The 18,454-nt window shown below is 43.3% G+C and overlaps 1 protein-coding gene across 1 annotated transcript; it reads left to right on the top strand.

Moving 5' to 3' along the window:
- Positions 1-2,032: 2,032 nt before the first annotated feature.
- On the top strand, positions 2,033-12,945 carry LOC133343705 (maspardin-like). The gene is made up of 9 exons (XM_061553453.1): positions 2,033-2,189; positions 5,104-5,199; positions 6,646-6,807; positions 7,441-7,521; positions 7,700-7,845; positions 8,674-8,782; positions 9,605-9,712; positions 10,403-10,543; positions 10,961-12,945. Exons 2-9 carry the CDS (start codon positions 5,137-5,139, stop codon positions 11,096-11,098), a joined length of 948 nt encoding a protein of 315 aa, XP_061409437.1. The 5' UTR covers positions 2,033-2,189; positions 5,104-5,136; the 3' UTR covers positions 11,099-12,945.
- Positions 12,946-18,454: the final 5,509 nt, after the last annotated feature.

Below are 18,454 nucleotides of genomic sequence, written 5' to 3' on the forward strand. Positions count from 1 at the left end.
GCGTTACAAGTTGATATTAGATGCGAGCCGTTGACTAGGTTCCTGGCACAATCACTATACACGCATGGTGTCCTTGCACTTAAACGTATCAGGCCCTCATCCAGCAGTGGACTCGGATTCAGAATCTTTATTTTGACTGGAGTAATGTGATAAGCTATTCTTCACAGATGTCCAGTAGGGGCTATAGAGGATTAGTGAGTAACAACAAACAATACAAACGACAGGAGTGCAATAGAGAAAATGTACGCAAGTGTAGTTGCATGGTTGGGCACTGTAGTTTTCCATTCATCCTTACCTGTAGTAGCGGACGTGTGTCAATAGGGGGTGGTACATTGAATGGGTAAGATGAGTCGGGCCGTTGGGCCAATAGGGCTCCCCAGACCCCAAGAGAGGGGCTGGGGGAATATTCCAGAGCCCCCTGGAGAGTTCCAGAAGGAAGGCGTGGCTAGGATCGGAGAGACCCGGGAACGGGTATAAAAGCCGGACCCCTGGACGGGTTTGGCAGTCATCGTCAAGCTGAAGACTGAAGACCTGCTTAGGCTAGGACCCTGGGAACCCCGTACCCGACGTCCTTCTAAGGGCGGGGACCGAGTGGGCCAGTGGTCGGGACCCGAGGACCTTGGCTGGGTCGGGTCAGCTAGCCTCCCCTCGGACCCCTTAGCCGGAGGGCTGAGAGCACGTAGCCCGAGTGATGGGGCACGCTAGCCCAGAGGCTATACCTCCCCAGGTATCGGGTGGAGAGGCCGCTACCCCTTTGTGTTCGGGATCGTTACTGCTATTGGAATAAACGTGTTGCCTCGACAAGCCGTCTCTACTCTCCGTGAACCCACTACACAAGCATTAAAAATAAATATAAAGTTTTAGTTTAATTTGCACAAGTACATACATTCCTGCCGATTGTAACAGTGAAAAAACTAAAAACTGTACTTACCAGTTAAAACCCACTGAGCAAATGTTGCTCTTTTTTAGAAGCGACTTGGCCACAAATGATTGCTCAACGAAGTCGCTTATCACTGGGAAATTTATATCGGCCAATCTAAACATGTTTCTAAATGTGAAGGGAAAACTGGACTTGGAGAAAAATCCACGTGATCACGGGGAGAGCATGCAAACTTCAAATACAGGGACTCCTAGTTACGAAGGTTTGTTTGTAGGTCCAACTTTACTCTTGTCAAACATGTATGGCATGTACACTAAACACGGAGAATGGCTTTAAAAGTTGTATAACTTTATAATCTGTATATGCCACTGGTTCTTCATGTTCTGCAGATGTAGATGCCACCACCATCTATTGCACGGCGGTTGAACTTAGGACTCTTTTTCCAAACAGGCAACTGGACATACGGACAGGTTTGTTCGTCGTTGAAAGATCGTAAGTCGAATGTTCGTAAGTAGGAGTCCCTGCATATACCGGGCGTCAGGATCGAGCCCACGACCTGTACAACAGGCGAAGGACTCTCCACCACGGTGCCTATGCAAGCTTGGACAAAGCAGCAAAACAAAGTCACTGCTCTACTTAATTGTACTCTCGGGTTTTTTTCGGTAAAGTCATGTAGGTAAAAATAAAAAGAAATATTTTTACCTACGTGACTTTACCGAAAAACCGTAAGAGTATGAATCCTTGCAGTCACGAAAGCTTCAAATCTAGTACTTAATTGTTTTCATATCGAAGCACTAAGATTTGGCGATGCGTGCACGGCATTACTGATCACGCTCACACACGTGCTCGCCTAGCCGGCCATTTATTTAAAAAGCCCGAGTCACGTGACCCCCCCCCCCAACCTCGGCGGCCGCGCGTCTGCAGCGGGCGTGACGTCACCTGCCTTGACCACGTGGACCGACGTATGCCGGGCCCGGGTCACGTGACGCAAACACCCGACGACACCCTGTGCCACGTGACCGCGGGCAGGCGTCCGCTTCTGTCACGTGACCTCGGGCAGGCCGTTTGTCACGTGGCGAGGGTCCCCCCCCCCCACATCGTGGGTCACGTGACGCGCGCGGCTGTTGGGTTCAGAGGTCGTGGTCGTAGCGAGCGGCGCGCTGCGTGGTGGTGGCGGTGGTGGTGGTGACCCCCGTGGCTGCGTTGCAGCGGCTACCGGGGCGGGGGTTGGTGGTGGAGGAGGTGGGTGGTGGTGGCTCCTCAGCGTTTTCCTTGCCGCGTCTTCGTTCACGACTCCTGTGACCCCCTTGTGAGTATAAACTCGTGTTTATAGACAAGGCCTCTCACGCGCCGCGCGTTGCGACACGATCCCAGTAGCGTAAACAAACAACGCAACAGTTAACGTGAAAACGAAGACGGGAAACAACAACAACCCCTTTAGTAACGGAAACGGACACGCAAGAGAAAGTGAACGTGTGTGTTTCTTCTCAGACAAGAGCCTCTATTCTAGATTTGAAGCTTTCGTGACTGCAAGGATTCATACTCTTAGGTTTTTTCGGTAAAGTCACGTAGGTAAAAAAAAATGTGATTTATAATTTTATTTCTATAAATTTTATTATTTATTTTTACCTACGTGACTTTACCGAAAAAACCTAAGAGTATAAGAGCCTCTATTATTATTAATAAACCTCGACTCACCGAGAGGTCCCTAACGCGGACCGGAGCAATAAAACATTTCACAAACGAGGTGACCGACCACCGACAGCTCCATCGTGGCCCATTGGACTCAGGCGTGTGTCATTTAGGTTGAACTTGCATTTAGTGGATCGAACTTTTGGCTTTATTCTCCACGGGACGCGTGTTGGGGGGTGGGGGGGGGTCATGCGAGCCTGGCCGCAGGGAGCGGAGTTGCTGACCCCGAGCCGGGCAGCTCCAGGAGCTGTTCTGTGGTGTAGTTCTCACGGTTCGGTGGGGGGGGGGGGGTTGTAGGGGATGGGAAGTCATACGAGGTTTTTCAGGGCTTGGGTGTTTTAGGAGGGGGTGCTGAGGAATGTGAGGGTGCTCTTAATGGGTTGTAGGGTGTTGTTGAGGGTTCCTGGGGGCTGGTAAGATTAGAGGGGGTGGAGGGGGGCTTTGGTGGAAGTGGAGGTTCTTTGGGATGAGGGGGGGGGGGGTTCCTAGGTGTTGTAGGGGATCTTGGAGGGGTTCAAGGGAAGGCTGGGGATTTGTTGGCTCCTGGGTGCTTCGGAATAGCAGGGGGTGGGGGGGTCAGTGGTCCTGAGGGTGAAGGAGCGGGGGATGAGGGGTCAATGGGTGTGTGACAGCCATTGACCCCTCCGTCTCTGTGCGAATGCCACTACTATTCTACAGGAATGTATTCGGTTCAGGTCTATATCCGTACTCTTAGGTTTTTTCGGTAAAGTCACGTAGGTAAAAATAAATAATAAAAGTAAAAATAATAGAAATTATAATAAAAATAAAATAATAAATCACGACGTTTCGGAGGCAACACAAGTCTCCGTCATTAGGTGGGACCGTCACAGCTGAATTTACTGTATTAAGTGAGGAAAATATCCAAGAGGCAAGCCCTTAAATACAAGTTAAGGGGGGGAGGGAGGGGCTTGTCTGAATGTGGTCGCCAGGGGTATGGCCTGATGGTCCTGGACAGCGGGGCTAAAAGATAACAATGGTGCACATCGGCTCATGGTTGTGGCCGGTGTTAGCTGGTAATAAGCATAAAGGTAAGCACTACTGGTAAACACTGGGGATGTCAACACTCGGTAAAGTAAAATAGTACCTGTCAAATAAGATGGTACAAATATGTGTAGTTAACTCTTTTTTACATGGTTAATGACATCTTTACAATGATTACTCAGTTTGTACCCATCATCACGGTTGAAGTTATGTCTGTGTTTGTATATCTGAATGGATTCGTGCACAAACCTCTGATGGTAGCCAGAAGGTTTGCAGAGCACCTTGGTCTCAGAAAAGACAATCTCATGAGAACCCACAGCATTGTAGCAATGATCGGCAACTGCGGAAGACTCAATTTGCAGTCACGAAAGGTTTAAATCTAGAATCCATATCCGTATTTTGGTTATGCATTGTTACACAATAGCTTATTTTTGCACTTTTTTGCATAACATTTTCTTTTTAGATGCATAAACATTTTTTTAGGCTTTTACATTTGACTGAAATTGCCATAAATAAACATGCAAATAGACAAAAAAAATATCCGACTGTAAAAAGTTGCTGTATTTACTGCACTGCACTTACCACTCCAGTCTCCAAGACTCTGCATGGGGTGATGATAGTGGGGTGTAGAATTGGAGGTGGTTATTCAGAACTGAATCCAACTGTGATGTATGTTTCAAGTTTTCAAGTTTAATTTATTAGGTATAGCCCTTGTGAGCCATTCGGCTCTGGAATCGGGTGCAACCACAACAAACAAAAAACTAAAACATGAACAAAGTGACTATGTGACTAAGTGCAAACAGAAAATCCAAGAAAAAAAAGCAAAAATTCCAGAAAAAAGCACCGTACACCAACCGTGTGTGCAAAAATCCCAGCGGGATGCAAGTCAAACAACAACAACAACAACCACAAGACAACTTAGATTAAGGCCATCAGTCTCACTCCGTACTACAACAAACAAACATTGCCAAACCTAAACACTTTTAGAAATCACCAAAATAAAGCCATAAAAGCAATGTAAATATTGCTCGCCAACGCAATCGAACACATTGCTTTTACGGAGCAGCCTACTTGGACGAACACTCTTGTTTAAACACCCAATGTGTTTGCCGTTCGCAGGACTGATGCAGCCTTTAGACCGGCGCTCAGGCAAACGCCGAATTACACAACGCACTTTTCGCCGGATCGCATGTTATATTTTCTGTTTTTAATTAGTTATTAGTCATGAAAAATGTATATATATTGAAATCGTGCAAAGCTACTTTTTTTTGTCACGCACATGGTGCCAATAGCCGGACTGGTACAGCCTTTGGAGCGGTTTTCCGGCAATCGCCGGATTACATGCCGGATGACATGCCGGTTTTGTCCGATCCGCCTGGGACGCCCGGATAATGCGAGAAGCCGGATAATCTCGCGTCGGATAATCGATGGTCTACTTTACTTATTTTCCTGAGCTTTTTTTTCTAAGTTGTCCATCCCTGCAGATATACATTGTGCTGCTATAAGTGTTGTGTTTGTGAACCTTTCAGTTGCTAAAGTTGTGACACCATCGATCGGCAACCATGGGGGACATGAAGTCCTCTCCCGAGTACAACTTCTTTCGCAGCACCGTGCCTCTCAAGCGGGTGAGGAGACAGGCAGCGTGTCGGACTCGACTTTGTATGGTTAAAGAGAGAATCGAAAGAAGGCTTAATCCTTTTACAGCAGTCAAATGTACCGCTGTGCGCAAATAAAGTTAGCAGCGCACGTTAAGCAACAGCACACAGTTTGGTTTATTTTGAAATGTTTGCGTAAATATTGGGCAATGTACCTTTCTGACCAGTCAAAGTTGCACGCTTTGCCCACTATATGGTGTTATTGCCACATTATCAATCAACAGCCATGATAATCCACTGGTGGATTAAGGCCTCCTCAAGCCGTCACCATTTCTAATAGCCCTGCGACATAGAAATCCATTGAGCACCTGCACAGAGCTGATTTAATCGCTCCATCTCCTTGGTGGCTCTAAGCTTTAGCCTGTTCCCAAGCTGCCAATTCGACTTTGGGTTTGATCTCCAGTCATTATCTATTCTAGCAATGTGTTCTACTCAATCTCCCTGAAAAGTTAGCATTATTATAAAAATGGCAGAATTATTGAATTGTCTGAAATATAATTTCGATTTTATTTGAGCACCCCTTTAAAAGTTACCAATGTAAGATATGTCCACTTTCAAGCATAGATTATTTTTTAGGTCTGGTTCAAATACAAAGAAGTAAAAAAATAATTATTGGAATTTTGTAGGACCCAAATCTGTTCATTTTTTATTTTGTCCACTTATAAGCACAGACTAGACTACAGTTGTCACAGATTTCTATTTTAACTTACTCAGGACTGTCTACATGTATATGTTATGTACAGTAATGCATCTGTTGTGTCGTTTCTGCTATGAGTGTAATGATTGAGCACACAGAGATGATTATCACATAAATGCTTCCTGGCCATGCCAGTTTCATAACACTGTCATTGTCTTGTGATTACAGGCTTTTAGCGAGCAGTCTTGCCAACAGTAACTTACTCCTATCATTGTAGTAGTCAATCATGTAGGAGCCCTGTGAATTTATAACACTGGCAACTGGAAAGGTTACAATTGTTTATGTATTATAGGTGGCTAATTGGCTCCGCTGGTTTTATGCAACTTATGTGCAATTTATTTGTATGTCTGAAAGGTTGTTTTTGTTCTTGAAAATTGTATTAATTTTTTGACATGTTTTTATCATCTCAATTTTTTTGTTCATATTTTTGTACCACACTTTGCATGCTCAGCTTCCTTTAGCCAGGAAAATATCATTGAGTATCATGATTTTTTTTATATAAGGGGGATGTTTGGCAATTACGTGTTTAGCTCGATGTAAAAGAAAGAAAGCCGTAGTACCCAGAGAAAATACACGAATGCAAGGAGATAAAACCGAAATATTTACACAGATTTCAAAATAAATGTTTTATACATTATGCTGGCCACCTGACAATGCTCATGTGTGTAAAACCCTTTGTGCAAGGGAGACTCAAGTACACTATCTCATTCTATCATCAGATTGTTGTGGACGATGATGACAGCAAGGTGTGGGCACTGTATGATGCGGGGCCGCGCCAAGTGCGTTGTCCTCTCATCTTTCTGCCGCCCGTTAGCGGCACTGCCGACATCTTCTTCCAGCAGATCCTGGCGCTGACGGCTCGCGGCTACCGCGTCATCTCTGTAAGCTCGCTCGCCCCTTTTTGAACAATCAAACGTTTCTAAATCTCATGAACAGTGTTTTTGGTTATGTGTTGAATGCAATATTATACTTCCTGGCATTTTGCCCATCCACGCATTCCTGTCCTGGATAATCATCTCGACATCCACCCGGACAAGGCTTTGCATCCTGAATTACCACTTGGAACCACCTCTTTCTTGGCCTGCCACTTGGTTATCACCCTGGTGCTTCCATATTCTTCACCTTTCCTCTGATGTGGTTGGTTTTCCTCTCTTCTTTTGAAAGAAGTAACACTTCTAGATTTGAAGTTTTCGTGACTGCAAGCATCCATATTCTTTGGTTCTTTCGGTAAAGTCACGTAGATGAAAAAAAATGAAATTAACTTAATGAAATCACGACGTTTCGGAGGCAACACAAGCTTCCGTCATCAGGAAGCTTGTGTTGCCTCCGAAACGTCGTGATTTAATTTAGTTATTTTCATTTTAATATTTTTTTTATAATTTTTCATCTGCGTGACTTTACCGAAACCAAAGAGTATAGAAGTAACACTCTTGCGAATTCATATTACACAATTGCGCATAATAATAATGGCTTATTTTCCTTTTCTATCATTCATATTCTCGTGCCCCTGACAGGTGCAGTACCCCGTCTATTGGAGCCTGAGCGAGTTCTGTACAGGATTCCACAGACTCTTGGACCATCTTCAACTCGACGAAGTCAGGCTTGCCTCAGTGTTTAACAAACACCAAGTTTTTTTATATACAAAACGTACACCAAGTTTAGACTAAAGACCAAAGCTCTGTAAACACTTTAACACTTTTTAACTTTGGAATGGAGGATTTTCTTTTCAAATGTTGTACCGTTGCAATTGAGTGATGTGCCTTTTGTTTGCAGGTACACTTATTTGGGGCATCTCTGGGTGGGTTTCTGGCACAAAAGTTCACAGAGTACACATTCCGCTCACCCCGCGTTCATTCCCTCATCCTGTGCAACTCCTTCTGCGACACAGCTGTCTTCAACCAGATGTGGGGTGCGAAAAGGTACTCCTTAGGAACTCGTTACTTTTATTGTAATTAACAATGCGAGTTGTACTTGTGAAATATGGCACTTGTTCCAGATAGGCATGAGCCACGTATCAACAAAATATATGCAAGTTATTTTCGGTTTTCCTGTGAGGAATCTACAAGTCTAGCAGTTGAATCTCATTGCACAATTTTAGCAATGTATTGTTTTTGTTAAATCAATGTGACCATAGTTTTCCAAATCTTTTAGTTCTATATGCCTCCCTATAAGACAGATTTCAACATCAATCTCCAGAGGTCAGGTGTGTTGTTTGTTACCTAATTCCAACTGGTGGATTTCATGGGATAGGGTGGGTTTGATTTCCAAAATCCCTGATGCAGTTCATTATGACATGTGTTTGTTTTGCTAAATCGAAGCTTTGGCATCTCGGAACACTGAGCAGCGCGCTACTGAGATCCTGGATTCAAATACAGGCAGTAAACCATGATGAAAACAGTTTCTCAAGTGTAGCAAGTTGGATGGTCTCAGCCCGATAATCAGTGACTGTGAACAAAAAGTATTATCTGTGTTTTTACTAAAATTTATTTCAGCTCTTGAGAATTAAGAAAATTCAGTTTGACATGTCACGGACACTTGTTGTAAGGCATGTTAAAGTTGTCCCCTTGGTGTGCATACAGATGACTATTGAAGTGAATTTTTTAAGTAGTTCTTTGACTTCATCTTCTGCAGTCATTCTCTCTAACAGAGTGGTGCACTTCTATCTACGCGAGTTTGGAATATAATTGATTCATAACATGACTACCAGTTAAACAATTGGAATGCTGACATCGAGTTGTGTTTGGCAGCTTTTGGATGGCCCCATCCTTTGTGCTGAAGAAGTTTGTCATGGGGAATTTTGCGTACGGACTCATGGATGCTGCCATGGCCAATGCCATCGACTTCATGGTGGATTCGGTGAGAGTAAGGAGTTGACACATCAGCTTCTCGAAGCATCTTATCTTTTCAAATATTCTACAGGTCACCCAACTCATCAATCTGTACCGGCATATCTGCCAGTCGCCATTGGCTGGTCGACAGGACACAATGTGACCTGATTGTCCCAAGCACCAGGATATTAAGATACAGCCCCTGCTGTTTTTCCGTGTGCAGCTCATCTACTCACCTACCCACTTACCACTCAATCATTCACTCACCCTATAACCCGCTACATCAGCCACCCACTCGCTTATGTTAGTTGTGTCTGGCCCATCGACTTAAGACTCGCTGTTTGTGATTTATCTCTCAACCAGTTCAGCAGTAGAAATGTTCAGTAAAGCTTGCAAAGCATAACCATAGCAACTTGGTGACAGCCTTTGTACTGTAAGAATGGCACCAATACCAAACGTGTTTTATTTTATTGAAACATGTCTTTTAAAGCGAAATGCTATTTTAAGTAAATATTTGTAGTCGCTGTTTTATTCTGTACAGTATTAAAGCGATGTTAATAATTTTATGGTGATGACAAAAGTCAATTATATGTTTACCGATTGTCAATGATAAAAACACACAACTTGGAAAGAGGGAAGGTACAATGCAATTGAAAAAAAACTCAAATTATGATGTAATGATCAATTAATGCAATGTGCTTACGATCGATGTGCCTGATGCAATATAACCATGTTGGCTGGGGTGGGTGATTTTGTACATTTCTGTAGCAGGAAATATCTTCATGGTGCTTCATATCTCGTATTGGTCCTCATTGTTATCCTTTCTGATTTAACTGCGTGATCCCACTAGGTTGAAAGCTTGACTCAGGGTGACCTGGCATCGCGCCTCACACTCAACTGTCAGGATTCATACGTGGAGCCGCACAAGCTGAATGGCATCGTCATCACTGTCATGGACGTAAGGAAGGGGTGGGGAGGGGCTCTCCGCAAGCAACAATGTTTTGTGCAACGATTCTCCCCCTCCCAGCGATTTGCTACATTTTCACGATTCTGGATCGCGATTTTTACGAAAGAATCGATTATTTTCAAGAATTAGGAAGTGAGAATTGCCCGAAAAAATGTACTTCCATTTTTTGTTGCACAAATTCAAGAATTAGGAAGTGAGAATTGGCCAAAAAAATTTACTTCCATTTTTTTGTTGCACATTTTACAATCCTGGTGACCCGCGTTTGATTCCTTGGCCCTAAAAGTCAGTGGACAGTAGTAAGTGAACCTTCTAAATTGATAACTCATTTCTTTAGAACTGCTTCGTGTTTATTTTGTGGTCCTTTCCCCGCACCTCTTGATAAGCACGGTTGGTTACGTACGGTGCGAAAGAGGTTCAGCATACATACACACATCATCATTCTCGATGTCAACTCATCCTTAAAATAAATACCCGCGATGGTATGCAAACATAAGCACTTAGGAAAACTAATCAGGCGTGCATAGTGCTGGGCCACATCACCACTTTGTGTACTGTGCCAGCCTTGGTAGGTTTTTGCTAACGGTGCTTACCCCTGCAAGTCTACAACTATAAAGAAGGAAATGTCTGTAATAACCTTGTCGCGTGTGTGTGGGTTGGTGGGTGAATGCGTGTGCGGTGTAGGTGTTTGATGAAAGTGCGCTCTCCGTGGACGTGAAGGAAGAGATGTACAAGTTGTTCCCCTTGGCCCGGAGGGCTCACCTCAAGACCGGCGGCAACTTTCCTTACCTTTCCCGCAGCATGGAAGTAAACCTCCACATCCAGGTGCCAACAAGTACATTTAACGAACTTCGATCCCTGTTGAGACATGAGTTTATTATTTGATTGCTTTTAACAGTCACAAAATGATGTAATTATCCATCCTCTCATTGGTCACTTAATTACATTTGTTTAATAAGCTGTGATGGTTACGTTGACACCAAAATCCAGAATCGCATTTTGGCGAATTTTCCTCATGCAGACGATTTTTAGGAACGATGTGCCAATGTCTCCATTACCAAATATGGCACAAATCAACAAGGTTATGCGTTTTGGCTCAAATTGTCAACTTGTGAATTGCACTGTCAATGTAGAAGCAGGATCATTCTGGGGAATGGTTTGACAGCTGGCTGTCTTAAATTGTGTTCCTCAACGATTGTTAAACCCTGTGCCCATTGTCCCGGCTTGTGACGTTCTGGCCAGATTCACCTCCGACAGTTCCTCGGTACGCCGTACGCCGCCATCGAATCCGACACGATCAACTCGGAGGAACTTCAGTTGTGCCGGGGTGGGAATCTCACTGAGGCTTTGGAGGATGAGGAAGGAAACCACAAAAAATAAGAGTTTGTTGAGTGACTCGTCATTGCTGGTGGGGTGGGGGGGGGGACCTGTTAGGGTGGCCGTGGGTGGCGGCGGTACAGGAGTCTACAGGAGTATAAAATGCATCCGTCGTCGCTGCCCACAATTATGAGGTGCTGCTAATGTTTGGTGTTGAATCTTTGTGCACCACTGCTGTCATTTTATGCTCATTCATGCCCCACAATGTTGTGAGTTTAAGATTTCCATGTTTACTTTGTGTTAGCGTCTGTATGTTAAGTTCTCTGACGAGAGACCCAACTGATGAACATACAAATGTTAGATGGACGTGGAGTTTTTTTTCTTGATAAAAGTCATGCCAGTGGAAAGTAAATCTCGAGAAATGTTTTGGAGTTAAATCTTTTGATACTACATTTGATGGAATTTATAAAGTAGTTACATCTTTGGTACCTTTTTTGTGAAGGCCATTATTCCTTGTTATCAAGGAATATGTTTGCATTTTTGTACCACATGTATGTGTGGTTAATGCAGACTTTATGCATTGTAATGTGTCTATTTGGTGTTTGAATACCTCAACACCTGTATGCATACTAGAGAGGGTAAAGCCTTTTGTTTCATCAGTTACTGATACTTTGGTGTATGACTTAACTCCAAAATATTTCTCTCGAATTTCAAGATGTCATGCAATTTTCTATATTTTTTGTTTCCCAGCTGCGGATGTTTTAATATCTGTAACTATTGTTCACAAATATTTTGCACCACAATCATAAACTGTAGTTTTCTAGTACGGTAGTGTGATGTACTGTTTTGAGTTTGTTTTTGTGTTAAAACAATGGTTTTGTGTGAGGTGTGGGGACACTTGAGTAGAAAAGCCAGTAGTGTTGAATGGAAGTTGAGGTGTTGGTGTTTACTAATGTAATGGTTGGACTTGTTTGGTGCAGTACACATATAAGCCAAGCCACAAAATATCTCAAGAGTTCAGTCTGGCCAGATCCTCTGACATCCGTATGGACTTCTCATCACTAGAGCATTTATGAACACGTTAAAAAAACATGATCATCCTGGAAAAATCCTATGCAAATGTTACTTTCTCATCTTCCTGCCTTATGATTGTCATTGACAGATCAGATGGCATTGTCTCCACATTTTGTTGTCACTGATTCGAGTTAGTATTTTTCAGCACCACGATATTAAAGCAATACGAAGCATACAAGCAACATGTGTTACCTTCCAATCAGCTGTTTTACTTGGTAGCTAAATTACATTTATAGCACATGTTTAAATTGCATTATTTGTATTGCTATTAAAACACTTAAGTGTCATTGATGTGATGTTATACATTACAACATGGCTTTTTTTATTTAAACAAGCATTACTCTTACATTTTGACGAAAATAGAAAATAGCATCTGGTAATGTGAATGTTGACTGAAAATATAAGACGACACTAATTGATAGGGACGTGGTCTGTAGATATAACCTGTGCCTTTTTCTCTAAAAGAAAAACAATCAGTCTAACTGAACACTTTGTAATATTTGACATGAAACCACCGTACTCCATTTACACCCCAGAAAGCATTAATTGTTATCAATAATATCCTCAGTTTACTCATGATGCAGTATTTTTTTCTTTGCTGAATTTGTACATCGTGTTTGAACAATATATTCCATTTTATGCAATCGTTGGTATGTTTTAATTATGTAGACCACTTATATTTTTCTGTATAGTTTACCACATTTTATATTCAACAAAACATAAAAGTGAACTGCCAACCGTTGTAGTTATCCTTTAGGAAGTTGTATTTGTATATGTAGCATTTATAAGGATCTTTCAATGTAGGTGCCTTTAATAAAACTAAAACCTCACAAATGACCCTTCTGCGTAATGAGTGAATTGGGCTGCAGAATGGAACCAGTGCCTTGAGTGGACTTTGCATTTAAGAATGCTGTGGTGTTTTAGGCGGTGAACTTAATTACTTATCAGTTTCAGATATAATTTCTACATTAACCTCGCGATTCTTAAACGTTTTCAAAACTGGATCCACAAGGTGGACAACTTAATTGGATTTTTTTCAGAAATCGGTAACAGTAACTGCATTTGCAACTTTTCCTCTTGATTAATATCTACGTTCAATTTGATAATTTTACTTTACAAATACAATTAATCAACGGTAAATCCCTTGTGGTCCATACCATGGGGCATTGTATATGTGCATGTGTTTTTTTGTTTGTTATATAACCATTTAAGATACAATTTAGGATAAGCAAACTACAGTATATCACATTTTCAGTTAAAGTCAATTTTCTATGAAAATGTTAAATAAATGCTCGATTAAATTTAGAATTATACGCTCACTGAATATCTTGCAATGCTGGGGTAAACAAACTCGTACTCAAATTATAGAAACGCACGTTAATACATTGAATTTGTAAAGTAGAAGGACATCGTCTTGACTCATGGCGGAGTAAAGTGGGTTTGGGCATCCCAACGTCGTTACGAGGGCTGATGGCCAGTGGTCGATCGAGACAAAACGGGGGTGGCAGCCACAGGTGTGAACCCCCAAAATGTATGTACGTAGCAGGAACTACATGGATCAATGCATCGTGAGAACTCCGGTCATCCTCACAGCAGTGGCTTTTGGCTCGCCATCGAACAAAGACGGCCACCGCATCGCGCACTTTCAGATGCGCTTCTGCGGCCGTCTGGAATGCTCTTCCGCCCGATATTAGGAAGCCACTGGAGCTATGTTATCAGACACTGGAACCTTGGTGAACAGAGAGACCACATCAAAGCTGACGAGGACATCGTCAGGAGACAGTAAAATGTCCTTGACCATAGAAACCAAGTGAGTTGAGTACTGATGAGGTGGTCTTGCCAGTGAAGGGAAGCAGAATATCCGATAAAAAACAGGCTAGCTTGTAGGTAGGTAAGTTGATCGTGGACACGATGGGCCGTAGTGGGGTACCTTTATGGATCTTGGGAAGACCATAGAATCTGGGAGGTCTTGCAGCCGAGGGTTTTAGGGAGGGACGTTTGATTGGTTCGATTAGGGAAGTCGAACTAGTGATGATCTTCGATTTAACGCTTTCGTGACTGCAGGGATTCATCTTCTTGGTTCTTTCGGTAAAGTCACGTAGAATGGAAATAATAAAATAATACAAATTAACCAATAAAATAATTCTCACGACGTTTCGGCCACAACGCAAGCAGCCGTCCTTAAGTGAAGAACAGGTCTGTCGGAAAGACAGCGTCTGAATGAAAACCACCAAGCTTGGCAGCGTATATTTAAGCTGGGTTAGAGGAGGAAGGGCGCCTTGACAAAGGAATTTGCATATCAACAGAGGAATTTAGCATATTTATGGAAAAATGCAGATATGGGATTAGTTACAAAATTCAGCCCTTTAGCCAGTACCGTTTCCAGATTGTCCAAAATCGGGATGTTACTCTGATTAATAACGATCTTGTTAACATCCAACTTTGTGATGTGTGGTTCTGGCTTCTTCTTTGATAGGAGGTTGAATTTAGCAATCAGGTTAGCTTTACATTTGGCTGACAGTGATTCAGCAGAGGCAGCTGTCATGTTGTCAACGCGGTTCCAATCGGAAGGGGACATTTTTTGTATTAACATTAAATATGATTGTAAGAGAGTCTTGTCTAAACTATCGAGTTCAAATCGGAGTAATCGTATTCTCTCTGAGATTCGTGATAGGCTAGCTTTAAACAAAATCCGTTTAGAGTTCGGTGAAGACACAGCAGCAGATGTGGGTATGAAAGTGATGGGTATTACCTTGTTATCGCGGCATCTCTTGAAGGTTATGGATCCTTGCAGTCACGAAAACTTAAAATCTAGAACTATAAGGGCTGTTGCCGTTTATTAAAACACTTTCTCACTCGACATCCTACACTCACACCCGTGTAGGTGCACTCTATCTCCGTCCTTCACATGGACACTGAACAACAATTTGGACCCTACCCCAGCTATCCCTTTGGCTCTCTCACTCGTCTGCCCGGAGCAGGGGATCAGCCAACACCACTCTGCGACGAAGAGAGAGACCCCAGTCTAGCCGGTCCTTACCTTGGCCCCCAACGACGACCCCGCCTCCGTCACGGGGTCCCCCTTAAGAACACTTTGGGCGGCTCCTCCCCCCAGCTCGGCCCTGCCCACTTTCCCGAAAGTGCTTTCCGAAATTCTAGATTTGAAGCTTTCGTGACTGCAAGGATTAAAAACTCTTAGTTCTTTCGGTAAAGTCACGTAGGTAAAAAAATGAAATAAAAATTAATAAAAAAACGAAACGTCGTGATTTTGTTTTATTTTTATTAATTTTAATTTCATTTTTTTACCTACGTGAATTTACCGAAAAAACTAAGAGTATGCTTTCCGAAAGCCCCTTACGTAACCCGTGACGTTACGTCTTCCTTGGCCCCGTATGACTCTCAACCAGGGGCGGTTTCTTCATTAGGGCGATTGGGCGACGCACCACCAATGTCATTCAACCACAGAGTCACGCTAGCCGTCACTGTACCTCTGGATATAGTCCAATCAGCGTCATGCTACGTTCTGTGGAGTACCGCCTCTTTTTGGGCGATTTCCCTCCAGCTGAGAATCGCCCCGAGTGGCCCCATAGACTTACATTCAAAGATGTTTTTTTTCGAACGGAGGCGCTGCAAAGCATTCTCTATGGCTTCCGGGAGGGCTCGCCCTAACGTGCTTACGTCATCATACGTGCTTACGTCATCATACGTAAGCACGTTTCATCCAACAATATAATTTGTTGCCACCTAGTGGAATCTTTAATAAAATAAACTTGAGTGGTTTGTTTTAATAGTGAGTATAGAAACAAACAAGATGTATTGTAAGAGTCACTTTATTTTTCATTAATATTAAAGAAGTGAAGTTGCCTTTACATGCTTAAGCTGTTAATTTATCCATTGCATGGGTGGACCTTATCCTTATCAATCATCCAGACATTTGCCCCCCCCTGAGAGATTTTGCAGGAGCCGCCACTGCTCTCAACCCACTCGCACCTCCTTCCGCTCGCCCCCTCATTAGTTACTCACAATACTCCTCTACACATGTACATTACTGTATGTTAAACATACAGGTGGCAACGTGGCCTTCAGAAGTGGACAGGTCACGGCTGACTATGCATGATACGCAATATCGCATTGTATTATTGTAAGTGGAGTGTACTGCTCCAGCAGCAATTGGAAGGTGAGTGAACGATGTATAAATATTGGTGTGAAAGATATCCCATTTCAAGTTTACACCCAGAAAAACATATCCCGTGTTAAGATTCCCCCATATAAGAACCCTCCTAATAGGACACATCGCTTGTGCGAATATGTACGTAAAATGTATGGATTGTACTCGTATAATGTCGTGCAAAACTACGAATACATGGTCCTTCCCCCGCACCTCCGATTAGCATGGTGGCTACGTACGGTGCGAAAGAAGTTCAACGTACGTGTACTCTAACGTAAATAGGCGTTGTTAGATATCTAATTTGACCTTGTTATCTGCTTTGACCTTTGCTTTTAGTCAACTGGTCTTAATTACAAACTAAACTCAACACATTCGTCGATAACATTGCCCTGAAGGAAAATACATAAAACGGGTGACGTTTCAGACAATGACCCTTCTTCTGTGTACAGAGTTTAATACGATAAAAAACATGCCTGTTCAATTATGGTAATACAATTTATTTTCTAATTAGATTGCCCAGGGGTGCATTTCTTTCACGATATTTCCAAAATAAGAAAATTTATTCTTGTATTTTGTTATACTTGTACATCTATTATTATATGAGTACCACTCCGCTGATGCGGTGGTCTGGCTAAACCACCTGAATGTCAAATCGTAGCTGTCGCTTTGCATCTCTACATCAGAGACAGTGCGGATTATCCACGTAGCAAGAGTAGCTACATATGGTGCGGGCCCCGCACTTTCAAGGGCCCCGCGCTAAATGCCTCTAAGCTATCAGTGATTCTGCACTTGCTTTATTACTATAGTACTATACCGCCTTCAACTTTTATGAACGACTGGGTGTTTAAGGTTAGCGAATGGTCGTATTATCTGGCTGTTTAGCAAATGAAAAAATACAATTACTTTACTATGCAAGTTCAAGATTTGTGTTTTAATATTTATGTGTTTTTATATTTAGGGCCCCTTTTAACATATGCAACAGGCCCCGCACTAGCTTCATCCGACACTGACATCAGCCATACAAAACAAGATTATATAAAAGTGCTTGACATTCAGGAACACGGTTACGATGTTATGTAAAACGCCGAGATGCCCCGTGCTTATGATGTGAAGTGCACTGTATAAATATTGATTAGCTATAGCACGTGGAAGTTGTGTGAATACAGCCACGGGGGGGTTGGTGGGGTGGAGTAAATTGGGGGGTGTTGGTGGGGGTGGGTGGCTTATTCCATACCCCAACGACACCAGCCATCGACGCTGAACTTACCACTAAGGGGCCGTCCATAAATGACGTCACGCGATTTTGGACGATTTTTGACCCCCCCCCCCTCGTCACACGGCGTCACAAACAGTCAGACCCCCCCTCAAATATGACGTCACAAAGCTCTGCCCCCTCCCCCCCAAATAAAACATGCTTCAAATCGCTTTAAACTATTGTCATTGTAGTGCGTATTTAATGTGGCGCTGCACTCTGATGTTGTAGAAGAAAACATTCATTAAAAAGTCTATTTAATAAAGTAGAACGTGTTGTCTATATTTATTTAAAGTTGCGCATTTTGATGTGACGTCACATTTCTCACCCCCCCTCCCCCTCGTCACACATCGTCACAAATGTCTGACCCCCCCCAAATAGGTGCGTGACGTCATTTATGGACGGCCCCTAAACCAAACTATTTTAAAATCTTACTGAGCTGTCATTAGTTCGTTTTTTTATTCTTTCGTTTGTACAAAACGTGGAGGGGGGCAAACAGCGGAAGAACCCCCCGGGGAGAGAGATCCACGCGACCAAAGGCAAAGATCCCCCGTGTAGCCTTAACAGACTGTCGGGGCAAGTGCTGTTAGCGAGCAGCACCGATGAAGACCGGGCACGTGGCACACGACGGGGTGGCGTGGTCACTAACCACGCCCGGCCGTCTTTGTCTCCCTAGTGGCGATGTTTTTAAGCACCGCACCAGCTACTCATTTGAGGCCGAGTCGACCTAGGGGAGAGACCCTTGGTACAGCAGCGGAGAAAACGAACGGGCCCGCTCCACAATAGGTGAGCAACAGGCACCGCCAGGGACCCGGGACCGAAACGTCGTCCTCAGAGACGCTGCCGCGGCGTGAAAGTCGATTAAGCACAAGAGACGAGGGGGTGGGGGTAGAAGGGCGGGTGAGTGGGGTGTTAGTGGGGGGGG

Source organism: Lethenteron reissneri, chromosome 18 (genome assembly GCF_015708825.2).
Source record: "Lethenteron reissneri isolate LAM-NWPU_2019-01 chromosome 18, ASM1570882v1, whole genome shotgun sequence".
NCBI lineage: Eukaryota > Metazoa > Chordata > Hyperoartia > Petromyzontiformes > Petromyzontidae > Lethenteron > Lethenteron reissneri.

Bases quoted from the DNA above. Each gene is read 5' to 3' on its own strand.
- LOC133343705 (XM_061553453.1), top strand. From the start codon at position 5,137: ATGGGGGACATGAAGTCCTCTCCCGAGTACAACTTCTTTCGCAGCACC. The intron at 6,808-7,440 runs GTAAGCTCGCTC...TGCCCCTGACAG, and splicing joins GCGGCTACCGCGTCATCTCT to GTGCAGTACCCCGTCTATTG. The intron at 9,713-10,402 runs GTAAGGAAGGGG...TGTGCGGTGTAG, and splicing joins TCGTCATCACTGTCATGGAC to GTGTTTGATGAAAGTGCGCT.